Source organism: Armigeres subalbatus, chromosome 2 (genome assembly GCF_024139115.2).
Source record: "Armigeres subalbatus isolate Guangzhou_Male chromosome 2, GZ_Asu_2, whole genome shotgun sequence".
NCBI classification, from domain to species: domain Eukaryota; kingdom Metazoa; phylum Arthropoda; class Insecta; order Diptera; family Culicidae; genus Armigeres; species Armigeres subalbatus.
In genome coordinates, this window is record NC_085140.1 from 384,576,584 (window position 1) to 384,597,656 (window position 21,073).

General features: G+C 35.4%; 1 protein-coding gene across 7 annotated transcripts in view; it reads right to left on the minus strand.

Moving 5' to 3' along the window:
* Window positions 1–947: 947 nt before the first annotated feature.
* The window catches only part of LOC134213155 (protein NDRG3), a 169,273-nt gene continuing 149,147 nt past the window's right edge, over window positions 948–21,073 (minus strand). For 5 of the 7 annotated variants that reach the window (XM_062691815.1, XM_062691812.1, XM_062691817.1 and 2 more), the window contains 2 exons: window positions 19,184–19,268; window positions 15,739–17,523 (listed from right to left, as the gene is read on the minus strand). In XM_062691815.1, the coding sequence (XP_062547799.1) occupies window positions 17,456–17,523; window positions 19,184–19,268 (153 nt within the window). In that variant the 3' untranslated portion in view covers window positions 15,739–17,455. Of the gene's footprint in view, window positions 2,939–15,738; window positions 17,524–19,183; window positions 19,269–21,073 lie in introns of those variants that run through there. The other 2 variants (XM_062691818.1, XM_062691814.1) reach the window with 2 other exon arrangements.

Below are 21,073 nucleotides of genomic sequence, written 5' to 3' on the forward strand. Positions count from 1 at the left end.
TGTATAAGAACCTATCAAAACCTAACCTGTATAAGACCTGGGCGAAATTGCGAAATTGTTAGAATCTTATACAAAAATATTTAAGCTCACTAATAAATATTGTTAGAAAAGCTTGCAAAATTGAAAAGTCTCATACAATATTTGTATAAGAATGTATAAGGTTTCGGTAGGTTCTTATACAGAATTGTTATAAAATCTAACAATCACCGGTTAACTGTACGGACAATATTGTGCCACCAACTGAAGGGCAGCTCCGCCAAGTAGCATGTACCAAAGAACCTTTAACTATAAAAAGGATTCAGGTAGATAAAATGGTTCGATGGCAACGTTCTAAAAGAAATGGTACGGACTAGAGAACGTCAATAACAGAGAATTTCCTTTTCTGAACTCTGTGTGCAAAATATTGTCGCGCAGCATGTCAGTGCATACTTGAGTAGCTCTTCGTGAAAGAAGTAAAACATGCAGATCCATCACCTGGTCATTAATTTTAAAACAGTTCACCAGTCCATTTTTTACATGGTTACGAAATTGGGTTGAGAATCGGATATCTGCCATATTCTTGTAACAAAGCATTTCATACATTTCGGAACATCCAAGTGTTTTTGTTTTACAACTTCAACCAAACATTTTACATCATATACTGAAAAAAAAAATAAGATCACTGCTTCCTACCGGATACGGATATCAGAGCCAACAAAGACGAATCCTTCAATCAGCTGAGCATAATCTCCGACGGTTATCATTCGTGCTATCATTTCCGGTTTGTCCTGAAAATCTTATTCCTAAACCTATACGAAAGCAGTTAAAGCATTGCATAGCCTTTTCTTCTCGTTTCCTTTTTCCTGTTTTCTACTTTTAGTAGTCAAATTTTATTACATACTCAACGCACTAACTAGTCAACAACGTTTTTTTTTATCTTTTCTTCAGCTCTTTTCATGGTTCCCATCATTTCTTTTCGGCTTTGTCATACTTTCTTCCTGTCACTCCATTCATGTGTATGTGTGTGAAATTGTGTCATGTCGTCAGTTTCCATTTTGTGCTCAATGCAAATCACCTTGTCTTCCAGCAGAAACCTTGTCAGGCGCATTTATTTGATTTTTTTTATTGTGTTTCCAGGAGGGCTCTAAATAACGGATCTAACTTACAACTAAATCAAGCGGGGGATTTCAAACAGGTAATTACTCGAGTACTAATTACATATTTTTATTTTATTATTTCGTTCAACGGTGTATGGCAGTTTGATCAGACACAAAAATGAATGCTTAAGGTAATCGTAAATTACTGTATGGGCTCTTATTGTTGGATAATTGAACGATTTCCGTTTTCTGTTCACTAACTCTGGGGTTAATAAATATGTATATTTGGGATAGCTAGGCGCCGTCTGGTGTTTGTAATGTGTGATGTTGTGTATTCAAAACAACAGGTGCCAAAGTTTACTCAATGAGCTGTATTTGTGTGGCGGTGTTAGGAAAGAGTGTATTTTGTGGTGGCTTGACTTCTTCACAATCAACACATTGTTTTACTTTATAGTGGAGAGGGTAATGGTGTTCCTGATACAAGCGATTTGCATTGTGATATCGGCAATTTTCCTTACTTGTTCGACGATGGTAACTTATTTGTAAAGTGTTGTTGAATGTATTGATTTCCATTGATTTTTTTTATCATTTAGGGTAAAGATATGCATCTTGCTTCACAGAAACATTAGTTTTCAACGATCTTTTATCGAATTCTTTTTTAGCGTTTTCGCCAATTTATAAATTATGATATTGTAAACAATCAGTCAAAGCTAACAATCTTTTCGTTACCATCTGTTCACATTTCTCCAGTTTTTTTTTCAATTCCTCCCGCATCTTTGGTTCCATTTGCTTTGGGGCGATTAGCTTATTTGATTTGATTTTATTCTCTATAATATAGTACAATCGGTTTTTATTTATTGCTGCTGGTATATCAATTGTGATCAACAAAACTGCCATTGTGTGATTATGTATAAGATTAACAAATGCGATTACCGTAATCGTGATAAGTATCTGAAAAATTCAAGCAACTCTATTACGATGAAATGAGTTTGAACAGGATTCAGTACTACAGCATATAGTTCGAGCAGCAACGCGCACTCAATCTAGTGGCGACTGGCAAAAACTTTCACGCACAGTACTGTTCAGAACGAATTCAATTGGTCTGAAAAATTTGGTCTTGCCAAATTTACAAATTTTGTAAATATCTGTAATACAAATTTGAGATCATTAAATAAGAATTCGGTAAATGTAGTATGTACGTATGTTGTATGACCTTAGGCCAATATATAACCTGCTTTGTAGTGTTTGTCGTAGATACTATCAGCAATCCCTTCCTCTTCCTATTCAAACTCATCAACACCATGTGATTTTTGTCATTCAGCAGCAATGAGTGTTAATTTATTAAGCATCTAACCTGTTGGATCTAGTCCCGTCCACCTAAATCTGTATAGAAAATATAGCATTCAACAGTACTTTTTCTACCCTATAGCGACGATTTGTCCACACTTCGTCGTACTCTTCGTCACCACCGCCACCTGCACCGTGGCTACGTTTGCCCGCCAGCAGCAACGACGACCGGCCCGCCCCAAAACCGGACATTATTTTCCGGGTTGGACAGCCACCGCCGGCGCCACCACCCCCTGCCGGGCCCGATATGTATCGTCTCTAGCATGCCACATTCTCCGGCAGCGGGTTCTCGGTTATCCGGATCGCGGCACCGGTCGTCGCACTCACGGGCACATTGTTGTTCTCGCCAGCCGACGACGCACCACCGCCACCTCCTCCACTATTGTTACTGCCGTTGTTGTTGTTGTTCCCATTCAGCTTGTCGAACTCTTCATTGTTGTTGTCGTTGTTGTTGTTTTTGATGTTGTAGTTAGTTGTTGTAGTATGGTTTATTGCATGCGGTGAAAATGTTGGTGCTGCCTCAACACCATTAGTACGATTAATAGCTGTAGCTGAATAAAGCGAGGTGCGTGTCTTTGATGGGATGATGGTTCGCAAATGAGCTAGTCGTTATAATTTGTCGGTTTTTATATTTTCTCTGGATTTGGTAGAAAATATACACTGATTACATTTAATTAATATGATTCCGCACAAATTTTCATTGTTTGTTAAACTTTGTATTCTTTCGTGTTGAGACTTAGGTATTGGCTTTCATGTGGCTACAACCAAATTAAACAAGCAAAATCGATATTGTTTCTCGATTCATACGAAAGAGCACACGAAACATATTTGCTGAGAGCGGCGAGGAAGCTAAATGAGCGAACGCACGGTTAGAAAGAAACAATAACTAAAAGTCAAAATTGACAACGAGAAAAAGGAAGAAACAGTTGGCGTAAAATACAACCAAATACGAAACAATCGAAATCGGCTCTCCTTCTTCCACAATGCATATATTTCCTTGTTGTTTTTTCCCTAACTTCCGGTTGACGCGATAGGCACTAATCAATGGATATTTTCATCGTACTTTTTCAATTGATTTTGATAATTTTCTTTGAATTAGCAATTCGATCGATCATCCCGGAGAAGTGAGTATTAAGCAGACACACAAAATTTGAAACAGAAAACACAAGCCAAACTGTTTATTGAACAGAAAATTGTAATCGGAACAAACTAGAAATAAATAAAGCTGAATAAATTTAAATGCAAATATGACAATGAATGATGATATGTAAGGCTTTTGGTTTTACTTAATTCTTAACGGGTTTAAGATTAAACCACTTAAGTACACATAGAAGTCATTTTGATAGCAAAAATTTGATTATAAATGTTGCTTGACTGATATTCGTTACCATTTTTTCGATCGCGTGCTGTTTGTTTGAATACTGGATTGCAAAATCGGAGACCCCCACGAAAATATTATAGACTTTGAACGGTAGCCGTTTCTCGATTGGCATTCAATGTTTTTTCGGAAGGTTTTTGGGAGTTCAATATGTTTTTTTATTTGTTTTTAAAATCATTGCATTTTTGATAATTTACACAAAAAATTAATCGGAGTGTCAAAAAAAACTCTTGGGAATTTTTACGGACATTTTTGAGAATGATGATGAACCCAAACGAGATTCCTATTGTATATAGAACTTACACAATAGCTTACACAGATGCTACCAAAATACTTTTATTTATAAATACACAAACAAGTTTAGTATAATCCGGTTGCCTTCTTTAAACTTTCAACAAAAGATAGTAAGTTGGATGAAATAAAAATGCAATATGTAACGCGAGAATTCTCACACATTACGATCCATCTAAACTAAACCAATTACAGTAACTTGCGATGTTAGTACATATTTTTGCCTTTCTCGTATACAAAGTATACGTAAAGGCTATATAATCACTCCAAAAATGAACTTTTTTTAGAAGCGGATTGCTTATCTAGACTAGTTGTGTGTCAGGACCAAATGATATTGTCTGCTCAAAATCAACTGAATTACTCGAGGGAAGAACTCCCCAAAGAACTTACGAAGGAATTCCTGAAGAAATTTCCTGAAGATTTTTTATAGAATTGGACATACCGGGAAGAAAACTTGGAGCATCCAAACTAATTTCTGATGCAACCTTCGGAAGAATTCCTGAAAGGAATTCCGAGGGAAATCTTGCACTAAAAGAAATCATGAAGGAATTCCAGAGGAGGAATTCCTGGAAATACTTTCAGGGGAGTTTTTAGAAGAACTGTGTGGGAAATTATACTGAGGACCGAAACCATGTGTTTTGAGGAGGAGAACATTTTTGAAATATGAAAAAAAATATCCACTGCCTACCGGTGGGAATCGAGTATAGATGAGTGTGATTGAACTGCTAATTGCCGTAGCGGGTTGTACCATATCTATCACATTACTGCTAGGGTAGCTTAATGAGGGTAGTATTAAGTTTTACCGTAGCATAATGATAGAGCCCCTGTCTTGCGTACTGGGATATGTGGGTACGATTCCTAATGGTAGGCAGTGGATATTTTTGCATTATTCATAAATATTCTTCTCCTCAAAACACATGTTTTTGGTCCTCAGTGTTGTTTTCCACATAGTTAAAAGTAAAACGAAAGTCGATAACCTAATCTTTTTTTGTAAGAACTTCCGAAGAAATTCTTGACGAAAGAAAAGAATTGCAGGAGGAATTTGGATGGAATTTGTTGAAAATTCAGAAAAGAATTTTTGGAGAATCCTTCCGAGTATTTCCTGAAGGAACTTCCTACTTTTTTCTTGGAGGGACTTTCACAAGAATTCCTGGAGAAACTTAAGAAGAAATTCTTGATGAAATTTCCTGAGGAACTGTTGCATAAATTTAGATGGAATTTTTAGGAATTCTGGGAAGAAGTTTCCTGAAGAATTCTCTGGGGATTTTGCGAAAAATTCCTGGAGGAACTTCCGGAGGAATTCCTGGAAGAATTTCAGGAGGACCTTCCGGAGGAATTCCTGGGGGAGCTTCCGGAGGAATTCCTGGGGGAACTTACGGAGGAATTCCTGGGGGAACTTCCGGAGGAACTTTTGAAAAAATGACAGCGAAACTTTGGCGCTTGAAGCTAGTTCACGCCGACCTACGCCGCCGCCGAGTATCACCAACGGCGTGACGTATCAAAATAATTATTCACGATGGATAGAGATAATGAATATAAAATGAACAGAACGACCGCAATAGCTTTTGCACAATTACTCGATAGAATGTTTGCTGTGCTTTAATTTGCAACAGTAATTGTTAGCGATAACGAGCCTCCATTCAATAGTTTCTATTTCAAAAAGTATTGCGAATTGAGAAACATTGAGCATATCTTTTCTCCGCCATACCACCCTGCCAGTAATGGTCTGGCGGAAAGGGCAGTGCAAACCACAAACGCGGTATTAATAAAACTAATAGAGAACGATTCTGCTTCATCGTTACAGATATAGATTACAGTAAACAATTTGTTACACCACCATCAACAACCTCCTACTACAGACGATAAAATAATTCCAAAGGAAAGAATCTTTTTTTTTCTACATCGCACAGAATCATCGAAAAATAATAAAAAAAAAACAAAAAATAACAAAAGATGACGGTAGGAATCAAATACAGAATCCGACAATTGAACTGCTACATAAGTGAGTAAAAATAATATAATACGAATATGTATTGGGAATCAGTACTACAAAACGTTGTCGAAACGTGGACACGTTGTTATTTTGATACCAAGGATTGGATTTTAAGGCAGGCATCTATGCTCACTGCTCAGTGAAGAAAACCCAACTTAGAGGTTTTCAGGGGTCATTTCGGGCTGAGAGCGGCCAGTGAGATCGACGGACAAACACCCTATGAATTTCACTGTCAGGAGTATGTTGAAGGCCGCGGCTGCTCCAAAACATCATATTTCTTTAACAAGTCTTGAAGCGACATCTTGTGTCCTCTGGTTAGGTAACACAAGAGCACCTGCGGCCCTCGTACGACGCATCTGCAACAATTGATTCAGCTCAAGTACAAAAAAGATAAACTTCACCCATGAACTTTCAAAAAGTAATATGTTTTCTTGTAAAATTGAATGAAATTGAAATGAAATATTTTTGTTTTGGTCACTTCGTTTGTTTATCCTACTGAAGCCCTTCAATAGTCGGACCCTGTAGAAAAGAAAGATTTTAATCCAAACGAAAAAGTGATTTATACGTTTAAAGCAAATGGGCGAGCAATCCGAAGCGACTATCGTTGAATAAATATTAAATATCACGTACATAATTTGTATCAATGGTGTTACACAAATAGCTCATGAAAATCAGTTGAAATGTGTTCCACAGAAACCGTTTGTGCTGAGAAATGTCTGACATATTCTATAGAACAAAGATAATGGAGAAGATTCAAAGTTATGCACTACTAGAAGCAATGCCAAACTTAGGGACAAAGCCAAAGCAAAAAATGAACGAAACATAATGCCGAATTTAAAACTCAATATACAGAAGTTTAATCATAAATTCTATAATTAAGAAAAAGAAAATTAAAATTTTAAATATGTTTTTATGAGATATTGCGAAAAAAGATTCGGATGCCGGTAGGACTTGAAGTCACACTATTCCTTTAAGTACACGGACGTATTGCCAATTATACAACAACTACCCTTGCGAGAAGTTGTTCCATAACCAGCTAATAACGATAGGATGTCAGCCAATTCCCCGTATCCATTGAATCTGCTTTGGCAAACTAAACATCTAAATATCTCATTAAAACATCTTGAACGGTAAACTTAACTATGTGTATCAAAATTAAAACATCTTTTCCAAAAAAAGTAAAAATCTGGCTTCCCTCACAAGTCATCAATCAAAAATTAAAAACATTGCTCACAAGTTTCATTACCCCAAAATATGACCCCATGCAAAATTTGAGCTGAATCGGACATGATTTAGGGGTGCCTGTAATTCATCAATGTTTTTAAATATTTACCCATGAAAATTTTCCCAAGAGGGGACCAAAGGAAAAGTTGAAAATCGAATTTTTGTTTTTGATGCCAAATGACTTAAAAATGCATGAAACGTCGAGATTTGATCAAATAAAAAAAAAATGAAAAAAATTGATTTTTTCTCTTAGAACACTTTATTCAGATGATGAAAAATTTTTTTTTATCAAATTATAACACCGGATGATACGCAAACGTTTTAGAAGCCAAAAATATCCCTCTATGCAAAATTTGTGCTAAAACGGACATGATATAGGGGTGTTAAAAATTAATCAAAACTTTTTTTCCATTCTACGTTTTCCCATTACCAGTACAGGTTCCAGTACCAGAGTATTTATTTGAACTTTAGAAGTGAAAGCAGTCACATTGTTTATTATTATTATCTCAATATATAACAATAAGTTTGCATTTCCTTTAAATCAATATAACTCACGAACGGGATGACCGATATGCAAGATTTCTTCACCAATCGATTCTTGTTGGGATCAGCTGTGTTTATGAATATAAAAAGTACTAACATATCGGCAGGAAAGTTAAACAAATGTAAAAATATCACGTTTTCATGAGTTCTAAAGAAAATTATCAAGCTTGAACTGAAATCAATCTAGAGTGCGACGCTGCAATTAACCCAACGATTGACAGATCCAAAACACAAAACCCGGGCAAGGTTCGTCTAGTTTTTAATAAAATGGAGGATATTCTGTTTGTTGGGAAATATTTGCCATTGTTTCTCAAGTCATCAAGGCTCGGTAGATGAAGCGCACAAAACGTTATAATTTTATATTTTTAAATATATCAAACATTTGAAGCAGCTTAAAGAGATGAACCAGTCAAGGGCTAAAAACCTCTTCAATAAAAAACAAAAAAAATATTTAAAGCCGTTGCATGGTGAAGTTCTTCGCAAGTTCATCCCGCATAATAAAAAACAACATGTTATATGGTCAGAATCATTATTACGATGTAAGATATAGCTTCACAGTTTACGTTGCGGTTATCGAATACTTTTCGATCGATTCAACCATAACTGCTCGACATCATCACTAAATGTCAACATATAACATGCTGTCCCTAAAATGTTCTTTATTTCCTGCATTATATGTCAACATTTTATCATACTGTTGAGCGAAAATTTTGCACGCGAAAACAGACGATTTTTTATGGTGACATAACTGGGTTGTTACCATTCAACATTTGTCAAATAACCGTACCACAAACTGTTAAAACTTTATATGAGATTGTTCATTTACAGTTGTCAACAGTAAAGGATACTGTTGTCGACCGCACGGGAAAATATCCATGTACAGTTTGTAATTATGCGGGATGTTTCATTTACGAACTGAGAAACAAACTGCTAAACAAAGTGCGCAACAGAAGCGTTGATAGCTGTATGGAAAGGAAAACAAATTAATTAAGTGATTGGTAATAGGGCAATTGAATTCAAAATTTTGCGTTACCATAAAAATTAGAGAGATCTACAGAAAAATGGGCTGCTAATGATTCTTGAATTACATTTCCAGCTCCTTTACTTAATTATTTTAAAATCAGGATTATCTATTTCACTCAAAATCAATACACAAAAGTTTTTTTTACGTCGATCTTGTTCAATCTAAATCAAAACAGCGTAAAAATAAACCGCGTTGTTTAAAAAACCGACGTGAAAAATTGTGTTATTTAAATAATCCGATGAAAAAAATTCAGTTGAAAAAAGTTCCGCAACGACATGAATCGTGTTTCTACATTATCAGTTTTCTTGATCTTTACACGTTGTGTTTAGAATTCATCCGGTACCGCGTAAAAATAAACCTCAGTGTAATAAACATTACCTAGTAATCTGATAATTAGCTGAATAAATCTGATGTCAAACGTTTTCAAAGACACAAAAAATTAAAAATTTTGATAGCAAGATTTTGAGCACCCCTAAGTCATGTCCGATGGAGCTCAAATTAGGCGTAGGGGTATATTTTAGGGCTTAGTAAATATTTGCGTATCGTCCGGTTTTTAAATTCGATGAAAAATTGTTTTTGCCATATGACATTTTTTCGAAAAAAAATTTTTCGATTTTTTTTTTAATTAGTTCTCAAAGTTTTATGCATTTTGAGTCCTTTGGCACCAAAACCAAAAAAAATATCCCCCTTGTGAGAAAAAAAGTCCTAAAAATGTTCTAAGAGAAAAAAAGGATTTTCCTCAGATTTTTTTTTGAAATCCGCAGCTTTCCACGTTTGCCATAATGGCGGATTTTGACAATAACTGCTTCTCAACACTGAACTGAAATTTTCATCTTAGGAAACCATGCATACCTAAATGTTTTCCATTGCCAATAACAATCAATATTTTGTTTGTTTATCATACGCCAAAAAATTGGTAATGAAATTCTATTCAATAATTCTCGTTGATTAACATTCTGAATATCTATACTAATATTTGATTCATTTCAGATATTAAGATACCATTACAAGCTAATCAAATTCTCAGAGTCGACGATGGGACACGGTGCGAACGCGCTCCCATTTTCTTACACTACCTGCATGGAAGGATGTCTAAAAGCGAACAGGAATCTACCTCGAAAAGACGCAAACCACCTTAGTCAAGATTCATTTATACGTGGTCCCGTGTAATAGTACTTTCGGTTATTTACAATTGTGTGTGTATCTACCGGTGCACTCGTCGAAACGGTTCAAGTGCCACGCGCCACGTTGGAGACTTTACTAAACCTTGTCACTCACATTCCAGACTTGCTTGATCGTGGTTTTCACCTCGGTTTTCACTTCGAACATCTAGCGTATAGCGACACTGTTCGAAACTGGCCTGAAGTCAACTGCACGTGTCATTCGCCTGTTTAGAAAATCATCATCGGAAAACAAGGTATACCGAAAGCTGGAACTTTTGGGCCAAAAGCATACCGGATAGATCTTGGTTCGACTATCACCAACAGGAACGGTTTTTGCTGAAGGCCAAGCAGCAGTTCCAAGTACACGAGATGATCATAGAGCAATGGTAATTGCAAATAATCAGTTTTATTGATTGTTTTAATTCTGCCTATTCATTTTCTATTCCTCTATAGGAGTTCCGAGCGCATTTCTCGAAAGACAGTTCTTTCAAGAATTCCTGCATTTATGTATTGCATGTCTCCAGCAATTCGGGGAAGGTTCTTGGAAAACTCGTCCAATTTTGGGAGAATTCCGGGAGGAATTTAGGAAGAATTGCGGATGGATTCTTTCAAATACCTCTCGGAATTCCGTGAGAGTTCCTCTAGAAACTCAAGAAGAACTCCTTTAGAAATTCAAAGAGAATTGCCCCAGAAATTCAGGAATAATCTTTCCAGTAATTCCGGGTTAAATTCTCCATGAATTTAATTCCTCTAGAAACTTCGGTGGATTCGGTTTAGGAACTGCAAGATGATTCCTCTAAGAAATTTAAGAGTTTTTCTGATCCTTTCCGTTTTTCTGATCCTTATCCGTTTTTCCGAGAGAATTTCAAAAATAAAAATATTTAAAAAGACGTTTTACATCTTCCTAAAAAAAGCTGTGTTTCATGGAATTTTATGTAAATATCAACATAGGAGAGAAAAGAAGAAGCAATATGGTACCCACATCTAGGAGAAGTCTAGAAGACCCGTGGTATTCGAGTCTAGAAGATATCGAGGTAATATCTAAGAGACCACACCTGTCATATCCCTATCGGTTCAAACGGTCTACTCGTCTAAAATTTGAGGTAGACACCGGTTTAAACGGTTGTTCTAGAAATCGACCAAAAATATCTAGGAGACTAATTTTTTTGTCTCCCAGATATCACGGGAGATTTCTAGAAGACCTTTCCGAGCGGGTAGCTGTGAACATCATACTTTCGGAACTCAGTCGAAAGGAATTCGGTATTCTGGAACCCTCACTAATTTCAATTAATCCGCACGGGAGGTTTTGCTCCTTGTGGCTTTTACTATGGTCTGGTCAGGGCTCGGTAGATAAAGCGCACACAACTTATTTTATAATTTTATGTTTTTAAATATATCAAATATTTGAAGCAGCTTAAAGAGATGAACCAGTCAAGGGCTAAAAACCTCTCTAATAAAGAACAAAAAAAAATTGAAGCAAGAGAATAAACTTAATTCGTTTTTAACTCTCTAAACTCTTCTATTTTGGCGTCGGATCCTGCAGATACAGAATCGATTTTTTCCTTACGAAAAGTTAGTATGATGAAGGTATTGGGGGCATGTCTCAATTTCAAAGTTATATTTAAATAATCAAGCGAATCAATAGTCCATATCAATAGTCTATACCTGACAGTCCACACCGGACTGTTCATGGAAAACATATAGGCGAATGTCTTGGGCTAAAAGAACCTTTGGCGTGTATTGTAAGAAATTAACCAAATATGTATTTTACAAAATGCAAACGTTCAAGATCCATTATTCTAATTCATAGCCTTCTAATGTTGATTGACCTTACACAGGCCTGGAGGTTGAAGGAAACTACACCGGATCTTTCGCGAAGGAAATTAACAATAGAATGGCTGACTTCATATTAGCCAGATTTCCACTTATTAAGCAAATCTTCAGAACCATATAAAAATTCTTCATTCGAACGAGTTCTTTACTTCAGCGATAGGTATTTGGTTGGTTTAATATTAATTGAAATTTATTCATGTCATGTTATGAATGGTAAATATAATAGGGGTATACACTTAACAGCGTAGGTTGCTGTGTATCTGATTATAGAAATGTTTCACACTCAATCACAAGGGACATATTTCAAATCGCCTGTGAAACATTTCCATAAACAGATACACAGCAACCTACGCCGTTAAGTGAATCCCCCTAATATAATATCGTATAGATTATCGGGTTTACAAGAAATAACAAACTTCTGGCTCACATTGGTGACGAAGTACATCAAAGCTTACTCGGATGAAAAGTACAGTTCAGTGTCTGGAAGCAGTTATTGTCAAAAAAAATATAGCATCCGCCATTATGGCGAATATGGAAAGCTGGTAATGTTTTTTTTTTGTAACTTGATCTTTACAGGTTGTGTTTTGAATCCATGCGGTAATAATAACCGCGTAAAAATAAACCTCAGTGTAATAAATATTGCCTAGCAATCTGATAATTTTCTCCGTAAAACTGATCTCAAAGGTTACAAAAAATTCAAAACTTTGATAGCAAGATTTTGAGCACCCCTAAATCATGTCCGATGGAGCTCAAATTTTGCATAAGGGCATATTTTAGGTCTTGGGAAATGTTTGCGTAACGTTTTGCGTTGCGTTTTTTAAAACTTGTATTCGCCATAAGAATTTTTTTCGAAGTCCAATAACAATAGATTTTTTTTCTAAAAATAATTTTCTAAGTTTCATGCATTTTGGGTTCTTTGGCATTGGCCTTGGGAAAATTTTCATGGGTAAAAATTTCAATACTTTGATGATTTTTAGGCACCCCCAAATCAAATCCGATTGAGCTCAAATTTTGCATTGGGACATATTTTGGGGTAATGAAACTTGTCAGCAATGTCTTTTTGTTTGAAATTCTAAAATCTCATTTCCATTTGCACTCTAATCAAGAGCTTGAAAGGATAAACACGGGCTTAGGGGTAAAAAGATGATCAAATAATTTACACTCATGCCACAGAGAACAGATAAGAAGGCTTGATTTTTTTTTTTGAAAATAATCGATTGAAAATCAACTTCATCGACGTCGACTTTGCAACTCACAATCTCGATTTGACAGCAGAATGGCGCTGGTATACGCTTGCATGCAACATGACACTTGCATATGATAGCATTTTTAAGGACGCTAACGTTGTTTCTGTACGGGGTAACGGTGACTATCAAAGTTATTTCAAAATAAATAGTAAAAAATTAGCACAACATAGCGAGTACAGCTTGAGTAATGTACGATAAACATTGCGGCAGATTTGGGCTTTTGGAAATGGGAGTAGACAAATATCATTTTTGGTCTCTCAAAGGCCTTGAAAGTGAAAATGCCTATGTTTCCGTTTTCGCATCAAGAAACTACTAGTATTGCCTATTGGCTGGCTGTCACTTACCAGCTACTTCTCAAATACACATAGTAATTGCTTAATTCATTCTACCTTGTAGTGAAGATACCTTGCCCAAAACAATCTTATCACATTCTTGCACAGCTACTGTTCAGTCCTGCAATTCTTCGATAGCGTGTAACAAGCTGAAATATCGTTTGGTCAAGCAGAGCATTTTGCCGAAAATGCCGTTTAACCTAAATGGCCGTTTAGCAGAAAGGCCTTTTTCTTTTTCTTCTGCTATGGCTCTATATTCTCACTGGAACTTAATCTGCGTTTCTACTAACTGTTCTACTAACATTTCGGACGGACCGAGAATCCAACTCGCCATCTCCGCATTGGCAACGCTACGCCTTCGTTCGCAATACTAGCGGGAGACCCTCGGCCGAAAATATCAATAGTGATTGTGAGAAGTGTGAAGTGATTGATAACAATTGAGAAGCGAGAAGAATGAAATGAGAAAAAGAGGAATGATACGTGAATGCTTTTCACTTCTTACTTTACACATCTCTCTGTGAAACATGAGAAGTGCAAAGGAAAAAGCGAGAAATGAGGAGAGAAGTAATGAGTGAGAAATGGAGAGTGAAAGTAAGTAGTGATAAGCGAGACGTTCTCATTTTCCACTTCCCATTCCTTACTTCTCACTGTTTCTAGTCTCGTCCGGTTAAATAACATTTTACGCCTTATAATTATTTCGGCCACACGTTCGAATCGGCCAAATGGAATTCAGCTAGATGACTTTCGGCCTAACGTGTTATTTGGCCAAGCTTCCAATTTCGTTACGATGATTCTGATCAAATAGGACCCAATTATATGATGGATAACATGGTAATGGAATCGCAATCGCAGTTTTTATCGAAAAGAAGTTTTTTTTAACGAATTTTTAAACATTTGGATTATTTGTATACATTTATTCGTGTATTTTCTTTCTTGTTCGAACTTGAAATAATTGAACATACTAGTCACAGACATACCAACATAACACATGAAGATGGAACATCAATTGGCCAACTTATAATTATTAAAAACTAGGCGAACTTGCCAGATCTCACTCGGGTTTTATTTTCGATCTGTTATTTAGTTCATTTAGTTGATTGCAGCGTCGCACTCTAGATCGATTTCAGTTCGAGCTTGATTAATTTTTTCAGAGCTCATAAAGAAGTTGCATTTGGACAAATTTTCAAACTTTTATCGTCAAATTAATCAATTGTTAGTACATAAAATCAGACGAATCGATTAGGGAGGAAATCTTGCAAATTGGCAATCCGCTCGTGAATTATAGTGCCTCAAAGGAAATGCAAACAAAATTTTATATGTAGAGAAGACTAGCAGAACTAGCATTGCCCGGGATCGGCACTTTTGCTTTGTAAATGTCAAATAACAGCACCGATTTGTGTTTGCACAATCGTTTTGAATTACTTCACAACTCACAAGCTTTTTGCATATTTTTACACATGTGTCTTTTTTCTACATTACAAACACAGCCCATTCAAGAGCGGTTCGAACCGTGCATTAATCATGCCAATCGTTTGATTTGTTCGTGAATTATATTGTTTCTAAGGAAATGCAAACCAATTTTTATATAGAGAGAACTGCCTAAGATCGCATATTTGTAACAATCGACAAAAGTAGGCATGGGAGAAATGGAACGATGAAGTTTGTGATACGCATAAGTATGCAAATCTCAATGATTTTCTAAAAATTCCAAAAAATTGCACCAGCACTTTATTCAGTTGAAATCTTCGGTAAAAACATTTCCATAACTTGGTATTTGAATGCAAACAAATTGCAAAAAATTTTGTACATAGCGCATGGCGTACCGACACTAAAGTTTTTTAGTGTTACGGTTATGCGGTCACTATGCTTAATGTTACAAACCAACTTGGTAGTTTTTTCGAGTTTTTTGGAACAAACTTTCTTATTTCACCTGGTCAACTGGAAGAATTATCAATTTGGAGATGATTCATAAGCTTAATTCAAAATCGACAAAAATGCAAATGTTACAAATATGCTATCATGGGCAGAGAAGATGTCCAGCAAATCACTGAACGATGACATAATCCCGAATGTTATGTCTGTTTGTCTGTGTACTAGTTTCATAACTAAGTTTGACGAATATGTTGCTGCTAAACAGATCTGCTTCGTACGTATTTGCATGATTCAATGGACTTGTTTTCCAACAATTCCATTGAAATCTTACGTGATCCTAATTGCCAATATTTGTGCTCAGCAAACCACTATGGAATGAGTGTCATCAATAGTACAAAAAAGCAAAACCAAACTATTTGAAGCATAACTTGGTGTATATTTATATTTATTTCTATCTCATATTTTTACAGAATTATGAACAAAAATCTAAAACGAAACAGAAGACATAACTTATAAGAAAGTTGATTGATTTTTGCCAGCATAAACTATAATATAAACTTAGTTGTGTATAAACATAATGTGATCTTTAAAAATAAAGTTAAAATGAATATTAGGTTTCTAACGATATGAATGATTGGACAAAACTGGAGTGACCAGAAAAAATAAAATATTTTTAAAACAAAATGTTTTTTTTTATTCAAAGCTACATATTCATTTTCTCTCGAAGCTTTATCACTAACCATACACATTCATACGAACATAAAATATAATATATTGCAAAGTATGACGATTCCATGCGCTGACATACTGTTCGTATGAAGTTACTTGGTCTTCTCGGTGGATGGCAGTTTCTTGGAAACTGTTTTGGTTGATTTCGCAGAATGAAGAGTGTAATTGCATGCAAGACATAAACGGAAGACTTGTTGGTTTTTTTTCCTTTGATTTTCTAAATAATGACGGCTAAAACTTAAAGGCACTGAATCAAATACATTTTTTCTCTATTCAAGCATGGTTTAAAAGTTCTAATCTACCCTAACGTATAACACAAGAGAACCTAATGATTCCAACATATTTGCCTAAAACATAAAAGAGTCAAATGGTTGTCAATTTTTCACTTGAAGGATGATTTTACCTATCTGAGCACACGAGCTATATGATTGTATGATTATGTGTTTTGTGGTATCGAAAATCACATTGAGTTTGTCCAACAAATTATATAAAGCAAAAAGCAACTTATGCATATTGAACGATTACACAATTTTCCACTCGTATCATACACCCAAACAATGAACGATTTGATTATCTGTTGGAGCTCCTCGGAAGTTCGCCAATCGGAAATAGAATAGTTCTGGAAAGGGAAGTACACAGGCAAACGGATTGGTCCCATAGAAATGTTTACAATAACAAAGCTTGATCATTTTTTCTGAAGGAACTTATTAACAAAAAGCTAGTCATTTTTCAGTACCCTCGCCATTAATTATAACTGATTGGCTAAAACACATTAGGCAGATAGCTCCAGCTCGAATATTACGTAAAGAGCTCTTCTTCTTCTTCTTCTCTTATGAGTTCGAAATATCAATTGAGTTATTAATATGATAGCAGAATTCTCTTATTGTTCCTTAAGTCGTTTTAAGTTCGTTATAGTTTTCTACTGTTTAAAAATTTTTTTTCACGAGTATTGCCTCCGTTTGCCTGTGGTTCTATTATGGGAGGACATCCAATCTCGATGGCGATGTTTTCTCAACAAAGGTGGAAATCTGTAGCTGTGGGTGGTTTCCTATCGTTAATGTGTGTCGACATACCACTTGAAGGTGTGTGCTTAGCGGAAATCAGTACTGCGACTGGGATGGGGACGTGCTAACAAGTGTACCGGTGCGTGGGGTGGTGGTAGCGTGTCTGTTCGCTTGTGTCTCGGATTATGGCAAATGACAATTTGAAACTGATGAGCGGTGATGGCGGTTTACTTGGGTTGTGTGGTCTGGTGGAGCACATGGTTAGTTTGCTTTCGGGATACAGCAGGATTCTAATTTAATCGCACGCACTCGCAAATCATTCGCAACATCGCGTCCTTTCGCTCAGCTCAGTTAGGATCCTCGAGTTCTGCGGTTGGGAAGGGTCTGTGGCAATACGGACTAAAATTGTACACTTTCCAGCGTGCTAGCACGGGATAGTTTGCCTATTTTCGCCAATGCGCCAACAGCTAAACGAAACAAAAAAGTGCAAGAAGGGAAATTAAAAAGGGTGCTCTGATTTGTGGTTTACGGTGCGTTGAAAAATAAAACTATTAATTTGGACTACGATTACTTTTTTATGATTTTTTCTTCACCAGAAAGATCCTCCATTGCCAGAAATTTTGTAGCTTAAGTTTTAAATGAATTACTATGGATACAATTATTAGTAGAGTCTTTATTATTAAAAATTGTATAGTGTACTGCCACACAATAGTGGTAAACAAATTCAACAAAGGTATGCGCTTGTCGTGCAAGTTATTCTTCATAATCCAGGGTACACATTTATCTGAAAAGATTATCCAAACTTCCATCCCTTGGCTTAATTTTTGGACCAAGAATCAAACTTTTTCTTGGTTTTTAATGGTCCATAATGCATTTCAGTGGAATCGTTTTAAATTCTCAATTTTTGTGACAATGATTTCGTGATGAGGTCTTTGAATCAAATCTTATCTTCAAATATTGAAATTTCCATTTAATTTAATTAGTCTGAGACCCTGCTCAATCTTATCCCCATTAGTAATGTAAGATGACATTAATGAGTCCATGAAGGTGAAAACAGATGGTACAAACATATCAAATATAATTAGTGTAAAACAAAACGAATACGGAAAACATTGGACTAACAGAAAAAAAACCATTAACATAAACACCACGTTGAAATATTGTTTCAATTTCCATTACGACGAAACGCTCACAAACAATGAACATTTGTCAAAAAATCATATTAGTTCGAAAGTTCGTAAAAGGAAATACGCACACCGAAAGTTACACCGACCGCAGACAGAAGAAAAAATGGGTCGACACATTTGCAAATTCCGAAAGGGACTTCGTAGAATTAAAAATCTGTTTCAGATGTATTCGTTTGAGTCGTGTTATATTCAGGCGCAAAAGCTTTTCGCGTTGAACTAACAGTCGCGTTTTTATTCAATAAATTAGTATTTCTGAACATTTTCTTAATATTTTCTCAAATTTTGTCTTCTATGTTTGTTTGGGAAACTATAGTTGCATTTGTCCTGACGTTGTGTTATTGAATTATTTATTTGGTAAAATCTAGGTCGAACTTTTTTTTTTATTTATTAGTTTAGGTATGATAAGATGGATTACATTTTAACTTGTTGAGCACTGTCATAATATTTTATAAAGAAATCAATGCTATCGTTTGACTCAAAGATGTTAATCGATACGAGACTAGTCGTATCTACAAGGTGGGAACGAATTTGGATGCTGTTTTTTTATAAATACTGATTTATTTTCCTATGATAAACATGAAACTGATGATGTTTGTGAGTTAAGTTTGAGAAGTTCGCATTAGCCTACATTTTGTCTATGTTAGTGATAAATGAGCAAGCTTTATTTTGTTCTTTTTTCAATTTTTGGCAAGTTTATTCTTCATACAACAAATAAAGCTTGTTGACTGTTGAGTGATGATGTAAAAATGCGTGTATGTATAATAAAAGGCGCAAAATATTACACGCTACCGTTTCAAATTTTGCTTCTTAGTATTTCAAGCCTATTTTAAAGCAAATTCAATCTTCTATTTTAGCTTTCAGTTTGCCATCTTTTGCTGTGGGTATTTTTCGTTTTACGATTTTCTTGAACTGGGACAAAGGAAGAAATTTTAGCACTTACCGTAGCCTTCACCCTGCAGGAACAATCGGAACGCTTCCGCCAATTTTCCTGGTTGCTCCTCCAGTACGAGACCGCAGTCGGAGATCTGTTGGATCGAGAGAAGAGAATTAGAACAGTATTCACCATATTCTTGAAAGCCACTATATTTTGAATAAAAAGAAATCATTAGAATTGACCTTTCCCTTCAATTTTTTTTTTCGCTGAATCTATTCTTTATTTTATTTAAGTTTAACTTTCCCAACAACAAAATGAGATACATTTTTTGACGGGAAAGGCCAATTTTCCACCAACAAGAACCGATGGTTTTTCTTTACTTCAGCTATCAATCATGACATATCCTCCTAGTAATCGACATTGTTATACACATAAAAAGTGATGACAGTTCGCGAAAATACACAAAACGATTGAGAAGAAATGATGCATATGTAAGAAAAAAACAAATCAAAACTTTTCAAATTTCACTTGCTTTCTGATGTGTTGTTAACTGCAGACGAACGTTGCACTCGATATCATCAAGCAAGGGGAAATGTTCCGTTGGGAAACTTTAGCTCGGTTGGAAAATCATTTCATTTACGACATTTGAGGAAACCAGACGAGTGGAAAGTTTCCCCGCAGTCAATGTATCACATATAAATGGTAGATGTTTTTTTCGGCAAGATTGGATGACATAGATATGTATGTGATGTGCAAAAGGAGAAACTTCAGATTTCGCAATTTACGGAGTCAACGATGTTAATTAACCTTACATAAATTTGATGCCCCATCAAAACTTTTTGCCTCGTGCTAAATTGTTGTATATCGCACATAACATGAACAAGTTGTAGCTTTGTAACCTATGGAGAGTTGATTGATGTGCAGGATCGCATTTTGACATCCATCGCCACCGACATCTTTGCATCGATGCACCACTGCACTATGGTCCAGGATACAGATTTACGCGGAAAGTAGCATTTTACGCCAAAACTATATTTTTTAGAAAAAACTGTTGTTCTACAAAATTGTTCGAAATAGTAAGGCCAGCATTATGGTGCAACCAAAAAATAGGGTGACCCATCATATAAAAAAAAATTAGAAAATATTTTTTTTATTTTTTGGAATATTGACATGTTATGTTCTACAAAGTTGTAGCGCAGCTTATTCCAATTAATTTTCCTCAAAAACTTTTTCTGTAGCTCTTAAGTTGGCTGATTTGGAGCAATTTTACCTAATTGGATTAGGGTGTACCTCACAAAACAGTATTTTTGATCTATTTTTTTTGTTTTGGATTTCTCGAAAAAGTCGTCTTCAGGTGACTTTTAGAGCTCAAAACATGCAACTTTTGATGGGTAAATATGCTCAATATCTTCTACCAATCAAAATTTATAATCGTTTTCTGTCAAAATTATATTTTTTCATAAGTTGATACCTCCGGTTAGGGCAGACCAAAAAAATATGTTTACACGGCATTTGAAAGAGAAATTCATATTCTTCATTATGTCAAAAAATTGGAGATATGTTTTTTTTTTATCTCAAGTTTTACTAATTCTACTAAAATCATGTTTTTTCAAATAAATTGATATAACTAGACATTGAAAGAAGATACAGACGATATTCTTATAGCAAAACACGCGTTTTGGAAAGCCCCAAAAGTCTTCAGAAGGTGGCATCCGTGAAAAATAAAAAATAAAATGAGCAGATCATAAATATTGTTTTTTGAGGGACACCCTAATTCTGGTAAGTAAAATTACTCTAAACAAGTAAGCTTAAGAGCTACATAAAAAGTTTATATAGTAAAGTTGATTAGAAAAAGCTGCGCTACAACTTTGTAGAACATTTTATGTCCATATTCCGCAAAATAAAAAAAAATGAAAATTTCACATTTTTATAAAATGGCCCACCCTATTTTTCGGT